General features: G+C 47.3%; 1 protein-coding gene and 2 long non-coding RNA genes across 5 annotated transcripts in view; 1 reads left to right on the top strand and 2 right to left on the bottom strand.

Moving 5' to 3' along the window:
* Positions 1 to 17,727, top strand: part of CACNA1A (calcium voltage-gated channel subunit alpha1 A) — a 307,938-nt gene that overhangs the window by 187,906 nt on the left and 102,305 nt on the right. For 2 of the 3 annotated variants that reach the window (XM_028839313.2, XM_077977500.1), the window contains 7 exons: positions 841 to 1,050; positions 5,667 to 5,779; positions 9,887 to 9,999; positions 10,164 to 10,295; positions 10,569 to 10,641; positions 14,594 to 14,711; positions 14,865 to 14,932. In XM_028839313.2, the coding sequence (XP_028695146.2) occupies positions 841 to 1,050; positions 5,667 to 5,779; positions 9,887 to 9,999; positions 10,164 to 10,295; positions 10,569 to 10,641; positions 14,594 to 14,711; positions 14,865 to 14,932 (827 nt within the window). Of the gene's footprint in view, positions 1 to 840; positions 1,051 to 5,666; positions 5,780 to 9,886; positions 10,000 to 10,163; positions 10,296 to 10,568; positions 10,642 to 14,593; positions 14,712 to 14,864; positions 14,942 to 17,727 lie in introns of all 3 variants that reach the window. The other variant, XM_077977501.1, reaches the window with a different exon arrangement.
* Positions 1 to 17,727, bottom strand: part of LOC144336742 (uncharacterized) — a 171,959-nt gene that overhangs the window by 107,081 nt on the left and 47,151 nt on the right. The gene's annotated exons all lie outside the window — the stretch shown is intronic.
* LOC144336743 (uncharacterized) lies at positions 8,852 to 17,537 on the bottom strand. The gene is made up of 3 exons (XR_013409067.1): positions 14,082 to 17,537; positions 12,604 to 13,948; positions 8,852 to 8,910 (listed from the first exon to the last, which is right to left on the bottom strand). It is a non-coding gene; the product is annotated as an uncharacterized LOC144336743 (long non-coding RNA).

Here is a 17,727-nt window from a genome sequence, read left to right as displayed (position 1 = left end):
ATGCTTTACTTTTTCTCTGTAAAAAAACAATTGTTATTTAAAAAACATGTCTCGCTATGTTGCCCAGGCTGGTGTCAAACTCCTGGCCTCAAACAGTCCTCCCACTCCAGCTTCCCAAAATACTGGGATTACAAGCATGTGCCACTGCACCCATCCCAACTTTTTTTTTTCATAGCACCTTTCATTTTCCATCCCACTGTTAATTTACTTATTATGTCCACTGTCTGTCTCCTCCCCTTAGAAGGTCAGACCCAGGAAGTCCAGGCTCTATTGCCTAATGTATCCTGAGCCCCTGGAACAGAGGCTAGCACAAAATAGGTACTCAATAAATGCATAAGAGCAAAACTATATGCAGGCAGAGGACACACCCAGCTCATTCCTCAGTGATCACTTCTAAAGTGAAATGTCCATGGAAAACTAGAGTCTTATCCACATCTCTTTCTGGAGGCCTTCCAAACATGCTCCGTGCAGCTCTGTTGCCTGCCCCTGCATCAGGGAATGGAGGCCCTGCTTTATCCTGCCCTGTGGTGTGACTCCCAGAGGTATCAGATGTGCCTGGGAGTGGGAGTCATGGAAAATTGGCTCCTGCAACAGAGAGCTATCAACATCCTGCTTACTCATTGGTTATTTCTGATTCTGTTATTTTCAGGGACATTGTCTTCTCATAAGCTCCATCTATGCAAAACTAAGCCCATGGGTCATGATGGTTCCCTTAGGCCAGAGGGCTTGCTGGAGAGACTAATGGATCCCCTGGCTAAGATCTGTGCTTGGGCTGCACACTGGTTAATTTCTTCCACAGGAACAGCCTAAGCCTGACATTCTCCATCTTTTCCCTGGCAGGTTCTCCCTTCGCCCGAGCCAGCATTAAAAGTGCCAAGCTGGAGAACTCGACCTTTTTTCACAAAAAAGAGAGGAGGATGCGTTTCTACATCCGCCGCATGGTCAAAACTCAGGCCTTCTACTGGACTGTACTCAGTTTGGTAGCTCTCAACACGCTGTGTGTTGCTATTGTTCACTACAACCAGCCCGAGTGGCTCTCCGACTTCCTTTGTGAGTATCGCACAGCCCCACCCCTGCCAACTCTGTGATCCCTCCCTCACACCCTTTTTCCACTTTCTCTTTTAGTATGTGTGTCTTCTTTGGTCCTCCTTGAATCTGCCCTTTAGCCATTTCTATAACTGTCACTGGGGCCAATGTTGCTGTTGCTATGACAATGGAATCCATCTCCCTTAGGCCTGAGAGCTAGAAGCTGGAATTCAGGCCAACAAATGCTCCTTTCTAAGAGAGAGAGACAGAGGGGTGCTGGTGAAGGGGATGTTGGAAGAGAGACAGAGAAAGACAGAGCTCATAAGATAGACAGAAACAGAAACATGTATTAATAATTTCTGTGTACATCTCTGGAAAAGTTCATAACTTATGGTTAAGAGATAGAGGATGCCTTAGAAATAAGGAGTGGCTCGTATGTTGCCCTCATTTTCTCTGCTTATTTCTGACTGCTTCTCTCTTCTTTCAAACATTCTGCTTCTTTCCTGTTTGGTGCAAAATTAATTGCGTTTTTTGCCTTTTTTTTTTTTTTTAACTACAATTACTTTTGCACCAACCTAATACTTCCTCCCCTGCCCTTTTTGACTTTCTTATTCATTCATAGAACATTCCCTCCAGTATCTGTGAGAGCATCTTGCTCCCTCAGGGTACAAGGACCACCAAGGCTTTGCCCTCTGGGCCTATTCCCAGATTCTATATGAGTTAGCATGAGATAGTATCAAAATTGAGGGCCAAGTGAGGGTGAGGAAAAGCAGCAAAAGATGGGGAGATGTCTGAGCAGGATTTAAAAAGTAAAGAGCTCTGAGGAATCAACAAGAGCAGTGACTGGGGCTAGGCATGGTGGCTCACACCTATAATTCCAGCATTTTGGGAGGCTGAGGTGGGTCGATCACTTAAGGCCAGGAGTTCAAGACCAGCCAGGCCAATATGGTGAAGCCCTGTCTTTACAAAAAATACAAAAATTAGCCAGGCATGATGGTGCACACCTGTAATCCCAGCTACTCAAGAGGCTGAGGCACTAGAATTGGTTGAACCCAGGAGGTGGAGGTTGCAATGAGCCAAGATCATGCCACTGTACTCCAGCCTGAGCAGCAGAGAGAGACTCTGTCTCAAAAAATAAAATAAAGTTAAATTAAATTAAAAGAGTAGTGATTGGGCAGTGAGGTGGGCAGGTGGATGCCCTGGCTTTGGCTTGCAGGTCCCAAGTAAGGACTTCCCAAAACGTCTTTTGCCTACTGGCTTTCACTGCCCTTCTGACCTGGTTCAGAATTGACTTAGGACAGCAAGAAGAGACAGTCTAGTCTTTGACCTAGAAAGGCCCATGAGCCTAGTCCAGGCCATTGTCTTCTTATAACCCTCCTTGTTCCCAGTCACGTTGGCTGACCCCCCAGGACACCCCTCAGGAACCAGTTCTCCTTCCCAGGGCCCTGACCTAGTTTCAAACTTAGTAATTGTTTTTAGTCCCTCTGGAGTCTCTTATAAATGAGGACTCTACTTCTTGTTTTAATTTCCTCTAATACTCTATTTTTAATCTCCTATATTCTCTCCACTAATGATCTTGTACAGTCTGTCCTGGTTCAGGAACAAGGGACTGAGACTTCCTGCCTGGGCCCTCAGTGTCTATAAAGGTCCTTTACTCATTCCCACTTTCCATTTGAGAAAACTGAGACACAGAGAGGTTAAGTAGATTGCCCAGGGTCACACATTAGCTGGGCATGATGGCAGGTACCTGTAATCCCAGCTACTTGGAAGGCTGAGACAGGAGAATCGCTTGAACCCGAGAGGCAGGGGTTGCAGTGAGCCGAGATCGCGCCACTGCACTCCAGCCTGGGCAACAGAACTAGACACCATCTAAAAAAAAAAAAAAAAAAAGATACACGTTAATTTCAGAGATGTCAAAATATGAACAAAAATGTACGTCTTGGGATCAATGAGGTGTAGTTGTTTCTCTGGGTCTCAGACTCCACAACTATGTGGTAGATACTGGATTTGATGGTCCTGAAAGTTCTTCCAGATCCAACAATGCTAGGGATAAGTAATTCTTTCAAGTCTTGTGCATCACTTGCTATCATGTTTCCATGGTAACTGAGGAACAAGATCTCAGAAACTCTTCAGTCCTCCCAGAGTTACTTCTCGTGGGTCTTGGAATGTATCAGATGTTACAAACAGACTTCCTTTGCTGATATTTTTGTCCTAGGAACCTTAGAGTTCCCCTCAGACACTAGGATCTCCTTAGTGTCCTATAAATAAAGAGAAATTTTGGTGATAAATAAGTGTGAAGGACTTTGACGGTTAGTTCAGAACACCTCTTAAAAGCGTGATATAGGAAACACCCTTGACAAATGTCTTAGTTCATTTGTGCTGCTGTAACAAATTACCTGAGACTGGGTAATTTGATAAGAACAGAAATTTATTTTCTCACAATTCTAGAGGCTGGGAAGTCCAAGATCAAGGCACTGGCAGGTTTCCTTGTCTGGTGAAGGCTGCTCTCTGCTTCCAAGATTGTACCTTGAACACTGTATCCTCTGGAAGGGAGGAACACTGGGTCCTCACATGGCAGAAGGTGGAGGAGCAAGAGGGACAAAATTCCTCTGTCAAGCTCTTTTATAAGGGCACCTAATCCCATTCATGAGAGCTCTACTGTCATGACCTAATCACCTCCTGAAGGCCCCACCTCTTAATACTGTTACATTGGCAATTAAGTGTCAACATAAACGTTGGAGGGGACACAAACATTTAAACCATCACAACCACCAAAGACAATTAGTTTTGTGGCCTTAATTAGCTATATGAAATTCATGGAAGTTAGTTTCAATCCTCTGTCTCTTTCCTTTCTGTATGCTTTCTGCTCCTCAGAAACCCTCCTCATCTCTCCTTTCTATCCATTAAGCAAGTACCCACGCCCTTCCTAACTCCTCATCTTCCTACCCCACCAAGAAAACCCTCTCAGAGCCGGGCGCGGTGGCTCAAGCCTGTAATCCCAGCACTTTGGGAGGCCGAGACGGGCGGATCACTAGGTCAGGAGATCGAGACCATCCTGGCTAACACGGTGAAACCCCGTCTCTACTAAAAAATACAAAAAACTAGCCGGGCGAGGTGGCGGGCGCCTGTAGTCCCAGCTACTCAGGAGGCGGAGACAGGAGAATGGCCCAAACCCGGGAGGCGGAGCTTGCAGTGAGCTGAGATCCGGCCACTGCACTCCAGCCTGGGCGACAGAGCGAGACTCCGTCTCAAAAAAAAAAAAAAAAAAAAAAAGAAAACCCTCTCAGAAAAGGATCTGATGTCAGCCATTTATTTGCTGGAGCAAATACATATCCATGTTTTACCCCTCCCTGAGGCATTTGCACTTTTATGCTTGCTCATCAAAGAACGAAAGATTTTGTCTTGCTCAAGACTTTTAGATCACTCACAACACAGGATTTCTAGGGGACGTAAGACAAGTTTTCCAAGTTGGGAGAAAAGCCATGCCTTAGTTGGGTTGCCTGTGTCGCTCCAACTAAGTACTTAACTTCAGGATTACAAATAGGATATCGTTATGATTTCTATTTCCTTTTTTCCTTTGGAGCCCAGTCACGTAGAAGTAGAATAAGTATAATTGTCAGATCACAGCACCCTGGCATTATGGGGCTGTTATGGTCCATTGTTATTATGTGAATTATTCAGTTAATTAGTTTATTTTTTTAAATATCATAAACACCCAGGAACCTACCAGTCAACACAAAAGCTAAGTCCTTGGCAATAATCTACATCCAGTCCTTCTCATCGAACCAGGGCAAAAACTACAAGATGGAGACCCACAGAACTTTTTCTCATTCCTTTTAAAATTGGCCTAAGGTTGGTTGGCTTGTTGGTTGGAGGGTAGGAAGGCACAATTGTTGCTCTTCTTTTTTTTTTTTTTTTTTTTTTAGACAGGGTCTTGCTCTGTCACCCAGGCTATAGTACTGTGGCCCAATCTTGGCTCACTGCAACCTCCACCTCCCAGGTTCAAGTGATTCTCATGCCTCAGCCTCCCAAGTAGCTGGGTTTACAGGCATGTGTCACCACACTGGCTAATTTTTATATTTTTAGTAGAGGTGGGGTTTGCCATGTTAGCCAGGCTGGTCTCAAACTCCTGACCTCAGTTGATCTGCCCACCTAGGCCTCCCAAAGTGCTGGTATTACAGACGTGAGCCACCATGCCCAGCCAGCTCTTCCTTTTTAACAGCGGAAACTGAGGCCCATGGGAAGGACACCTTGGACAAGGCGTGGGCACAGTGGTTCATGTCTATAATGCCAGCGCTTTGGGAGACTGAACTGGGAGGATCACATGAGGCCAGGAGTTCAAGACCAGCCTGGGCAACACAGTGAGACCCCCATCTCCACATAAAAATTTTTAAAAGAAAAAAAGATAAGTCAGAAGTTGGGTATGGTGACACATACCTGTAGTTCTAGCATGTTGGAGGCCAAATTGGGGAAACTATTTGAGACCAGGAGTTTGAAACCAGCCTAACAGGATAGCAAGACCTCATCTCTACAAAAAATAAAAAGTTTAAAAATGATAATAAAAGAAAAGTCAGAGCCACCTGGAACCCCTACCCTCAGCAAGCCTAACCTCCTCTCTGTTTCCTCCTTCTCCCTTCTAGACTATGCAGAATTCATTTTCTTAGGACTCTTTATGTCCGAAATGTTTATAAAAATGTACGGGCTTGGGACGCGGCCTTACTTCCACTCTTCCTTCAACTGCTTTGACTGTGGGGTAAGTGCTCTTGTTTCTAAGCAGTTCATTTCTCCAGCTCTTGCCTGGAATGACAGATTCTTGGACACATTAAGGGGAGAAAGGTAAAGTCACCCCTGAATATGAGAGACTCAGATGGATGCAGAAGGAATGAGAAAACAATCCCAAATACTGGCAAGGATACAGGGTACCCAGAACCCTCAACCACTGCCAGCGGGAGGAAAACGTATAGACCCCCGTTGGAAAGCTAAGTAGGGGACATAAGACAAGTTTTCCAAGTTGGGAGAAAAGCCATGCCTTAGGTGGGTTGCCTGTGTTGCTCCAACTAAGTACCTAACTTCAGGATTACAAATAGGACATCATCATGATTTCTATTTCTTTTTTTCCTTTGGAGCTCAGTCACGTGGAGTAGAAGAAGTATAATTGTTAGATTACAACACTCTGGCATTATGGAGCCATTATGGTCCATTGTTATTTTGTGAATTGCTCAGTTAATTAGTTTACTTTTAAATGTGATGAACACCCAGAAACCCACTAGTCAATACAAAACCTAAGTCCTTGAGAATAATCTACATCCAATCCTTCTCATCGAACCAGGGTGGAAACTACAAGATGGAGATATGACCCAGCATTCCATTGCTAAGAATTCATCCTAGAAAATCTCACCCAGATACCTAGGAGACACAGGCCAGAATGTCTCTGCAGCTGGAAGTGAAATTAAGGTTGTTCACAAATAAGTGGAGATTGCCTGGCCCAGGGCAGCCCTGATAACTTAGCACAGTCCTGTTGGTCTCAGAAAGGCTTAATAATTTATAATAACTGAATGTTGTACTGTTTTCTGCCATTATAGAAAATTAAGTTGTTGGAGAAAACAAAATACATACAAACAAACCAACCTTCCCTACATAAATGAACCAAGTGTTTAAAGAATAAAACCAATTTCTTTCCATTAGAAAGAAAAGAGCACTTTGGGAGGCCAAGGCAGGCGGATCACGAGGTCAGGAGATCAAGACCATCCTGGCTAACACGGTGAAACCCCGTCTCTACTAAAAAATACAAAAAAATTAGCCGGGCCTGGTGGCTGGTGCCTGTAGTCCCAGCTTCTCGGGAGGCTGAGGCAGGAGAATGGCGTGAACCCAGGAGGTGGCAGAGCTTGCAGTGAGCGGAGATCGCGCCACTGCACTCCAGCCTGGGTGACAGAGTGAGACTCTGTCTCAAAAAAAAAAAAAAGAAAAGAAAAAAAAGAAAAGAAAGCCGGGTGTGATGCCTCATGCCTGTAACCTCAGCTATTCAGGAGGCTGAGGCAGCAGAATTGCTTGAGCCCAGGAGTTGAAAACCAGCCAGGCACCATAGCAAGACCCTGTCTCTACAAAAAAAAAAAAACAGCCAGATGTGGTGGTGCACACCTGTAGCCGCAGCTACTCAGAAGGCTGAGGTGGGAGGATTGCTTGAGCCCAGCAGTTTGAGGCTTGAGGCTGCAGTGAGCTACGATCACACCACTGAACTCTAGCCTGGACAAGAGACTGAGACCCCATCTCTAAGAAATAAAAGTAGACCAGGCGCAGTGGCTCACACCTATAATCCCAGCACTTTGAGAGGCAGAGGCAGGTGGATCTCCTGAAGTCAGGAGTTCGAGACCAGCCTGGCCAACTGGCGAAACCCCATCTATACTGAAAAAAATACAAAAATTAGCCAGGCGTCGTGGCGCCTGCCTGTAATCCCAGCTACTTGGGAGGCTGAGGAAGGAGAATCACTTGAACCAGGGAGGCAGAGGTTGCAGTGAGCTGAGATTGCACCACTGCACTCCAGCCTGGGCGACAGAATGAGACTCCATCTCAAAAAGAAAAGAAAAGAAAAGAAACAAAGAAAAATTTTAAAATGACCTGAGCAGCCTTGTTTGTAATAGTTCCAAGTCCCAATATCCATGTATCCCTTTGCTGTAGAACAGATAAATATTTTGTGGCATATCTATATAATGAAATACTCTGCAACAATGAAAGTCCACCAACAACAGCCACATGCTTAACAACAGGAATGAATCTCACCCACGTAACATGGCACAGAAGGAGGCAGGAGCTAGCAATGTAAGTCCATACAGTTCATGCAAAGTTCAAGTGGACAAAATTAAACTATATATTTTTTTTCTTTTTTTTTTCTTTCTTTTTTTTTTTTTTTTTTTTTTTTTGAGACAGGGTCTCACTCTGTTTCTCAGGCTAGAGTGCAGTGGCACAATCTTGGCTCACCACAACCTCACCTCCCGGGTTCAAGCCATTCTCCCACCTCAGCCTCCCAAGTAGCTGGGATTACAGGCATGCATCACCATCCCCGGCTAATTTTGTATTTTTCGTAGAGACGGGGTTTCAGCAATTTGCCCGGGCTGGTCTCGAACTCCTGACCTCAGGTGATCCACCCGCCTCAGCCTCCCAAAGTGCTGGGATTATAGGCGTGAGCCACCACGCCCTACCTTAAATTATATTTTTTGAGGATGATACTTGAATACTTTAAAAAGTCAAGGACCTCAAAAACACAATGCTCAGTAAAAGAAACCAAACACAAAAGGTCAAGTATTGCATAATTCCATTTGTATGAAATGTCCAGAGCCGGCAAATCCACAGAGACAGAAAGTAGATTAGTGGTTGCGAGGGTCTGGTGAGAGAGAGTGGGGAGTGACTGCTAATGGGAACAGGGCCTCTTTTGGGGGTGATGAAAATGTTTTGGAACTTGGTAGAGGTGATAGTTGCAGAATATCGTACGTGTACCTAAACGCACTGAATTGCGCAATTCAAAGTGTGAATTTTATGCTATGTGAATTTCACCTCAATTTTTTTTCAAGGTAAGAAAATGATTATTACAAAATTCAGGATGGTAGTTATATCACAGTGTCTCTGGAAACTTCCAGGGTATCCACATGTCCCTTTTTATTTTATTTTTTATTTTATTTGAGATAGGGTCTTGCTCTGTTGCCCAGGCTGGAGTGCAGTGGCAGGATCGCAGCTCTCTGCTGTCTCAAATTCCTGGGCTCAAGCTGTCCTCCCTTCTCAGCCTCCTAAGTAACTGGGACTACAGGCACATGCCACCATGCTTGACTAATTTCTTTTTTTTTTTTTTTTTTTTTTTTTTTGTGAAGTCAGGGTTTCTCTGTGTTACCCAGGCTGGTCTTGAACTACTGGGCTCAAGTGATCTGCCCACCTCAGCCTCCCAAAGTGCTGGAATTACAAGCATCAGCCACTGCCCCTAGCCTTCTCCTAACTGTTGACATAGGTAGTAGTTGCATGAACATTCACTTTGTAATTATGTGTTTCAGGAATTCTCAGTCCTGTGTGAGCTCTTAATAAATAAAAAAGAAGCCAGGTGTGGTGGCTCACACCTGTAATCCTAGCACTTTGGGAGGCCAAGGCAGGCGGATCATGAAGTCAGGAGTTCGAGACTAGCCTAGCCAACATAGTGAAACCCCGTCTCTACTAAAAATACAAAAAATTAGCCGGGCATGGTGGCAGGTGCCTGTAATCCCAGCTACTCGGGAGGCTAAGGCAGGAGAATCTCTTGAACCTGGGAGGCGGAGGTTGCCATAAGCCGAGATCACGCCACTGCACTCCAGCCTGGGTGATGAGCAAGACTCCATCTCTAAATAAATACATACATACATACATATAAAAAAAAATAATAAGAGGCCAGGTACAGTGGCTCAGTGCTTTGGAAAGTGGAGGCCAACGCTTGGAGAGACCAAAGCAGGAGAATGGCTTCAGCCCAGAAGTTTGAGATCAGCCTGGGCAATACTAGCGAGACACCATCTCTATAAAAATGCTTTAAAATTAGCCAGGTGTGGTGGTGCACACCTGTAATCCCAGCTACTCAAGAGGCTGAGGTGGGAGGATCACTTGAGCCCAGGAGGACAGTGCTGCAGTGAGCTATGATTTGCGCCACTGCATTCCAGCCTGGGTGACACAGTGAGACCTGGTCTCTGTAGGTAAAGGAATGGATGAGTGAGGGGGTCAAGGATCCTCACCCGGCTTCCATTTGGAGGGAGGAGTTTGGTTGGGTTCTTGCAAGGTTGGTGCCTAGGAAATGCTTGCCAGTTCTGGAGCCCAGACACTGTCCCTGGACATGAGACCAGGTCCTCTGCCTTAGGTTATCATTGGGAGCATCTTCGAGGTTATCTGGGCTGTCATAAAACCTGGCACATCCTTTGGAATCAGCGTGTTACGAGCCCTCAGGTTATTGCGTATTTTCAAAGTCACAAAGTAAGTCTTTGGGGTTCCTGGACATTTGTACAACGGGTGGGGATGGGGGACATGGTGGGGCCGCCTCCAGAAAGTTGGGAAAGTGAGCCTCGTGCTTCGAGGGCTGACTCCGGGGCCCTGCCTCCCCCGCCTGGCCTGAGTCCTCGCCCGGCCTCTGTCGGCAGGTACTGGGCATCTCTCAGAAACCTGGTCGTCTCTCTCCTCAACTCCATGAAGTCCATCATCAGCCTGTTGTTTCTCCTTTTCCTGTTCATTGTCGTCTTCGCCCTTTTGGGAATGCAACTCTTCGGCGGCCAGTAAGTCCTTCACAGGAATTCCAACTCCTGGTTCCCCGGGGTCAGGCTCAGGGCATCCAGAGGCCCACGTTCCCCTCCACCATGCAGGCTGCCTTCCTTGTAGCCCAGACACCTATTGCAGTCACCCAGATGAGCAGGGCCCTGGGTACCACTCAGGGTTTCCTGGGGACAGAGATGATGGAGGCATTCGTTTCCTTGGAGATGAGATACTGAGCCACGCCCTCAGAGCACCTGGGGTGGGGCCAACATGAAATGTCCGTGTCCTCCCTGCAGGTTTAATTTCGATGAAGGGACTCCTCCTACCAACTTCGATACTTTTCCAGCAGCAATAATGACGGTGTTTCAGGTACGGCCTCCACCTGGCCCCATGGGCCAACGCCTCTCAGTGTCACAGGTGAAAGTGCCTGCTCCACATCCAAGGGGCTTCCCTGAACTCCTCCTTCTCTACCTTGCCTTTTCATACCACTTTAACATACAGATTTTATGATTATCATTATTCAAATGTGGTGAGGTCAACAAATCAGGAGATGAATGTCACTGGAAAGAGTTTGTGGCTGGGCATAGTGGCTCACGCCTATAATCCTGGCACTTTGGCCAGGTGCGGTGGCTCACACCTGTAATCCCAACACTTTGGGAAGCCCATGTGGGCAGATCACTTGAGATCCGGAATTCGAGACCAGCCTGGCCAACATGGTGAAACCCCATCTCTACTAAAAATACAAAAATTAGCCGGGTGTGGTGTCACGTACCTGTAATCCCAGCTACTTGGGAGGCTGAGGCAGGAGAATTGCTTGAACCTGGGAGGCGGAGGTTGCAGTGAACCAAGATCGCGCCATTGCACTTCAGCCTGGGCAACAGAGTGAGACTCCATCTCTAAAAATAAATAAATAAATGAATAAATAAATAAATAAATAAAAACACTTTTGGGAGGTCAAGGTGGGAGGGCTACTTGAGGCCAGGAGTTTGAGACCAGTCTGGGCAACATAGTGAGACTTCATCTCTACAAAAAAAAAAAAATTAATTAGCTGGGCATGGTGATGCGTACCTCCTAGCTACTGGGGCAGCTGAAGTGGAAAGATGGCTTGAGCCCAGGAGGTTGAGGCTGCAGTGAGTTACGATCATACTGCTGCACTCCAGCCTGGGCGAGAGAGCAAAGCCCTGTCTCAAAAACAAAAAGAAAGTTTGCTATACTCGCAGATCCTCAGAGAAGGAGCACACCATGCAGGACCAAGCAGGGAAGCAACACAGTCAAGCAGGAAGAGAAGGAAAATGTGGGCAAGAGCCTTGATTGTGGTTTCCATGGGAAGGAATGGGTGAGGCAGAGTAAACAGCTTGAGAATGGCTAGTTTGGATCATTTCAGTGGGCCCTGGGGCAGAGGAGATGTTCCTACTTGTCTAGGACCTGACCTTGGGGTGTTAGGGCAGGTGGATAGTGTCAGGAAGGTAAAGGAAGTGGTTGGGATATGGGCTGGTTAGGATATTGTTTGGTTTGCATTTGAAAAGCCTGCTCAGGGCTAAATTGTTTACTACCTCTAGGGACTGGCTAGTGCTGGACAGGGCAGTCCCTCCAGAGTCAGCAAGACCCCAGATGCATCGGAATAAAGAAAATAAAATGCATGGCCAGGCCAGTGAGGTGATTCATGCCTGTAATCTCAGCACTTTGGGAGACCAAGGCGGGAGGATTGCTTGAGCCCAGGAGTTTGAGGCTGCAGTGAGCTCCAGCCTGGGCCACAGAGCAAGACCCTGTCTCTTAACAAAAGAAGGCAGAGAAACAAAACAAAAAAAAAAAAAAAGAAAAGAAAAAGGCTAATACACCCACCAAATCTGAAGATACCTTGGTCTCATATTCCAGGGTGATCAACTCAAAGCAACTTCTGCGCCCATGTGGGCACATTCCCTGAGGCTTGGAACTGGCCCAGCTGGGACCTTCAGAGCATCTCTGGTGGATTCTTTCTCTTTGGGGGACTGAGGTTGTATAGAAAATGTGACTTCACTCTCTCCTTCTCCTGGGGAGGTAGTTTCTAAATGAGACCCCTAGACAGGGAGTTGAAGAGGAAATCTTCCATGAATGGAAGTTCTGAGCCCTCACATAAGCAATTTTTTTTTTTTTTTTTTTTTGACACGGAGTCTTGCTCTGTTGCCAAGGCTGGAGTGCAGAGGCACGATCTCAGCTCACCAAAACCTCTGCCTCCTGGGTTCAAGCCATTCTCCTGCCTCAGCCTCCCCAGCAGCTGGGTCTACAGGTGCGCGCCACCATGCCTGGCTAATTTTTGTATTTTTAATAGAGACAGGGTTTAACTATGTTGGCCAGGCTGGTCTCAAACTCCTGACCTCATGATCCGCCTGCCTTGACCTCCCAAAGTGGTGGGATTATAGGCATGAGCCACCGTGCCCAGCCCATAAGTGATTATTAATAGCACTGATCACTAGTCATGTATCTTTAGCTCAGAGGTTCTCACCCAAGGGCAAGTCTGTCCTCCAAGGACATGTAGCAATCTCTGCAAGCATTGTTGGTTGTCATAGCTAGGGAGGGGGTGCTACAGGCATCTGGTGGGTGGAGACTAGGAATGCTACTCAACATCCTACAATGCACAGGATGGCCCCAAATAGAATAATCTGGCCCCAAATATCAGCAGTGCTGAGGCTTAGAAACCCTGTTTTAGCAGATTAATGTTTTGGGGGTTCTTTAACTATTACTCTATCCTCATGGAAATATGGATAGAAGGAAGGAAGTTGGATTTTTTTAAAGGAGCATGTAGGTGCTGTTTGAATATCCCCTTGGTTCTTTCAATATGCATCAGCAAAACTTCTATCTGTCAACACCTAATCCTTCACCTTGGTCTTTCTCTGGTCACCTGCTCTGCCCCCAAGGAACTGCAGTCCAGTAGTACTGTGAATTTTTTGCACCACACCCTAAAAGGAGCAGCGTTGGTGGATAAATACCCCAGCTCCCTCACCCTCAGGTGGGATGACCTCCAGAGCTCCCTAGCGAGACTGAGCCCCAGTTACCTACAGTGGAAACTCGCTTGATAACATATTGTTTATATTCCACCCTCTTTTCCCTTTCTCACTTCTCCTCTCCCCTACTGGTGGTTCCTGAGATCACCTCCCAGATAAACCACTTACACCTGAACCCTTGTTCCAGGGTCTGCCTCAGGCAGGGGGACCCCAAACATGTCCTTGTGCTACGTTTGTGCTATCCACATAGTAACTTATTTAATCATCACCATTACTACACGAGGAACACAGGTAAATATTAAAATCCTGTCTTAGTCTGCTCAGGCTGCTATAACAAAATACCACAGACTGGGTGGCTTATACAGGAAACATTTATTCTCTCACAGTTCTAGAGGCCGGGAAGTCCAAGATCAAAGTGTTAGCAGGGTTAGTTCCTGGTGGGGTCTATCTTCCTAGCTTGCACATAGCCACCTTCTTGCTGTGTCCTCATATGTCAGAGAGAGAGAGAGTTCTGGTGTTTCTTCCTGTTCTTTTTTTTCTTTTCTTTTCTTTTTTTGAGACAAAAATCTCAAAAACAAAAAATCTATTTTTTTTTTAGGCAAATCACATTTTTTTTTTATCGCCCAGGCTGGAGTGCAGTGGCGCAATCGTAGCTCACAGCAGCCTCAAACTCCTAGGTTCAAATGATCCTTCCACTTCAGCCCATTGAGTAGCTGGGACTACAGATGTGCACCAGCTATTTTTTTTTTTATTATTTTTTGTAAAGATGGGGTCTTGCTATATTGCCCAGGCTAATCTTGAACTCCTGGGCTCAAGTGATCCTCCCACCTCGGCCTCCCAAAGTACTGGGATTGCAGGCATGCGTCATGGCATGCGGTCTCTTCCTGTTCTTATAAGGGCACTAATACCATCATGAAGTCCCCCATGACCTCATCTAACCCTAGTTACCCCTTAAAGGCCTCATCTCCAAATACCATCCCATTATAGGTTAGGGCTTCAACACATGAATTTGGAAGGGAACACAATTTAGTCCATAGCAAATCCCCTTAATCACATCAGGTAACACGGAGTGACAGGAGGGTTTGTGACTCCTCCAGGGTTCCATTTTCCTAGAAGCCAGGCTAAGAGCCACTCAGTGCAGGAACAGCCCTTTCTACTCGCAAAGAAAGAGAAAAGCCAAGGAGAAGCCAACACGGAGTCTAGTCCCGCAAACCAGGCGGGATTGTTGAAGACCTCCTGGGCTTGGGGATGGAGTGGGTGGATGCCGGCTCCACAACTGCGTCTCCGAGGGGCCTGTGGCTGAGAGGGGGTTGGCTGTGTGTTTCTTCCTCCCCTTTCAGATCCTGACGGGCGAAGACTGGAACGAGGTCATGTACGACGGGATCAAGTCTCAGGGGGGCGTGCAGGGCGGCATGGTGTTCTCCATCTATTTCATTGTACTGACACTCTTCGGGAACTGTATCCTTCATGGAGGGAGAGATGGGGACAGGCCTGGACCTCTGGCAGAGGAGAGGTGGCAGGGGCTCAAGGGAGGGTACTGAGAGACCCAGATACCCAGGGCCCAAGTGGTGTCCCACCAATGGTTGCTTTTCCTGACTCAGACATTTGCAGACACCCTCCTGAATGTGTTCTTGGCCATCGCTGTGGACAATCTGGCCAACGCCCAGGAGCTCACCAAGGTGGAGGGGGTGGGAGAATGTTTCTCTGGCAAAGTTACCACCTACCCATGGCAGATCAGGACGGGAGTAGGGGGTGGGGGCGCGGGAACGGGGTCACAACTTTTGCCGGGGATGCACTGTGCAAAGAGAAGGCGCCCCTCCCCCCACTCCCAGAAACAGACTGTCCCTCATCAAACAAATTCTACAGCCAAGAGGGTGGGAAGGGGGAAGGCAGTGAGGTCGCTGCAGGAAACAGATGGCAAACTCAACCAAAAGGCCGTTTACAGGGAGTAAGCAGGGTTTCCAAGGAATGGTGTCGCCCCCAGCTAGTGGATGGGAGCGGGAGTGCTGTTATGGGGACCCAATCGGAGTTGGGGCCAAGGAAAAAGGGCTGCCACCAGCCCCGGGACCTTAGAGGACCCAGAACCATGGCAAGGCACAGATGGAATGGCCAATAAATGTCCCCACCTTCTCTCTTCCTCTGGCTTCCCGCTGGAGCCTCCCCTTAGCCAAACCTAGCATGTTAAGAGCTAGCCTCGGTCCAGCCTAAGCCCCTCCCCAAGGACCCTATTAAGTTAAGATTACATGTAACAGGTACAGGGTCTTCCTCTCAGCCCCGGGGTCTCCCTCAGCGTTCCAGCCCCACCTCCAGTGCCTCGAGGTGTTCAGGACATGTTTGTGAAATTGAACCAAACTAAGCAGACGGTTGCCAACGCTCCATCTGCCGGCCCTGGCAGGAGGGAGAGAGAGTTTCCCGGCCCCAGCTCCCGCTGGAGGGAAACGGAAGTCTCTGCCATCCCAAGCACACGGCCACGAGCCTGGCCACCGTGGAGCCGGCTGGCATGGCTGAGCCGAGGGCTGATCCAGCCATGAGCTCATCCAAGTTCCAAGTGTCCATCCTCAGGGGCTGGTGCAGGAGGGTAGGAGACGGGGAGGGAGAAAGGCCAGCTCATTTATCTCCTGGGAGGTGTGGACATTCCTCTCCAGACCCACATTCTTTCTTTCATTGATCCTACAAGCATTTCTTGGTCGTTTAATATGTGTTTTTAATCCTATTCAATCATCATGGAAATCTTAGGAGGCAAGCTCTCTGAGCCCCATTTTATGGATTTCATCATTCAGTAAGCACTTAATGAGCACCTACTGTGTGACCAAGACCCAAGTCTAGGACTTAGGGAATAAGTAGTGAACCAAAAAAGGTAAAAATCCCTGCCTTCGTGGAGCAGGGATTCAAGAGGGGAGACACACAAGAAACAAGATAAATTTGTAAACATACGTAGCTTGTCAGTTGGTGATAAACGCGACAGAGAAAAATTCAGTAGGGAAAGTCGGGGAGAGTTGGAATTTTAGATGAGATATGTTTCGCCCAGAGAGGTTGAGAGACTTGCCCAAGGCCACACAGCAGTAAGTTGTGGAGCTGGGATTTGAACCCAGGCTGTCTGGGTCTGCAGCTTGTGCTCTTAACTGCTGTGTACCAGTTGCTTGAATTTGAGCATGTTTCATGCTCACTTGGGAACCTGTGGGAAATACAGATTCCAGAGCCCAGCCCTGGTTCTATAGATTCTTTGGGGGAGTCTGGGGATCTGCATTTTAGGTGTTTCTGAGGCAGATGGTCCAGAGACCTGGCTCTGAAAAATGCTGGGAATGGTGCCAGGAGAGGTGGGGGTGGCCCTATGAGAGCAGGGTGGCCAGCCAGATCCCATCTCCGTGTTGTCTCTGACAGTGTCCTGATCTGACCATTTCCAAGGTGGTAAGGTTGCTCCCCGTTCCAGTAATTCGGAGCACAGCGGGAGAGCTGTCCTGCAATGCCATGACTTTTCTTATGGGCGGGTTCATTTCTGGCCGTTTCTTTCTCGTTGCTTTTTCTTTGCTTTTTCTTTGTTGGCTTTTCTGTTTTACGAATGAGGCCCTGCATGAAGGCTGAAGAAGGATTTAAAGTCCAAAAACGTCCTTTTCTGTATGTATTTTTAAAACATCTTCCCCCATTCTCCTCTCTGAACCTAACCACCAGTGAGCAGCAGCACCCTGGGCAGTTGGCTGTAGCCCAAGTGCCCTGCTCTCCTCTCCCCACCGCCTTCTTGTCGTGGGGGCTGGGAATATAAATTCCTCTCCTGATTCTCTTTCTGGGGGCTGTTGACAGTGCATGGCATGGGCCATCGGATGCCAGGCTCTTCTGTGTGTGAGGCTAGCTGGTGTTTGTTGAACGTTGGTTCAGAGAGTTCACATGGCTCAGAAAGCCTAGTGAGAGGAAAATCCTTCCGTTGCTTTCCAGCTCATTAAGACAGGATGCAGGGGCCAGGCACAGTGGCTCATGCCTGTAATCCCAGCACTTTGGGAGGCTGAAGTGGGAGGATCATTTGAGGCCAGAAGTTCAAGACCAGCCTGGGCAACATAGTGAGACCCTGTCTCTCCAAAAAGAAAAAAAAAAATTAAATTTATCTGGGCATAGTGGCGTGCATCTGTAGTCCCAGTTGCTTGGGAGGCTGAGGTGGGAGGATTGCTTAGGTCCAGGAGTTCAAGGTTACAGTGAGCTATGATTGTGCCATTGCACTCCAGGATGGGCAACCAGGGGAGACTCTGTCTCTGAAAACAAACAAGCAAAAGAAAAAAGAAAGAAAAAAAAAAACCGACTGCAGGAGAGTCTTCATTGTAGGAAGAGAAGGGACATTTTCATTTTTTGTCATTTTGTGAAGATAGGCTTCATAATGAGTTAGATGTCAAGCTTATACATAGAGGGGATAGCAGTACACTTAACCAATAGCAGGTACCCATTCCAATTGGGGAGCCTTGGTTCCGATTGGTCGATACTCAAGCCA

Source organism: Macaca mulatta, chromosome 19 (assembly GCF_049350105.2).
Source record: "Macaca mulatta isolate MMU2019108-1 chromosome 19, T2T-MMU8v2.0, whole genome shotgun sequence".
Lineage (NCBI taxonomy): Eukaryota > Metazoa > Chordata > Mammalia > Primates > Cercopithecidae > Macaca > Macaca mulatta.
This window is presented reverse-complemented; position numbering and strand designations above follow the sequence as displayed.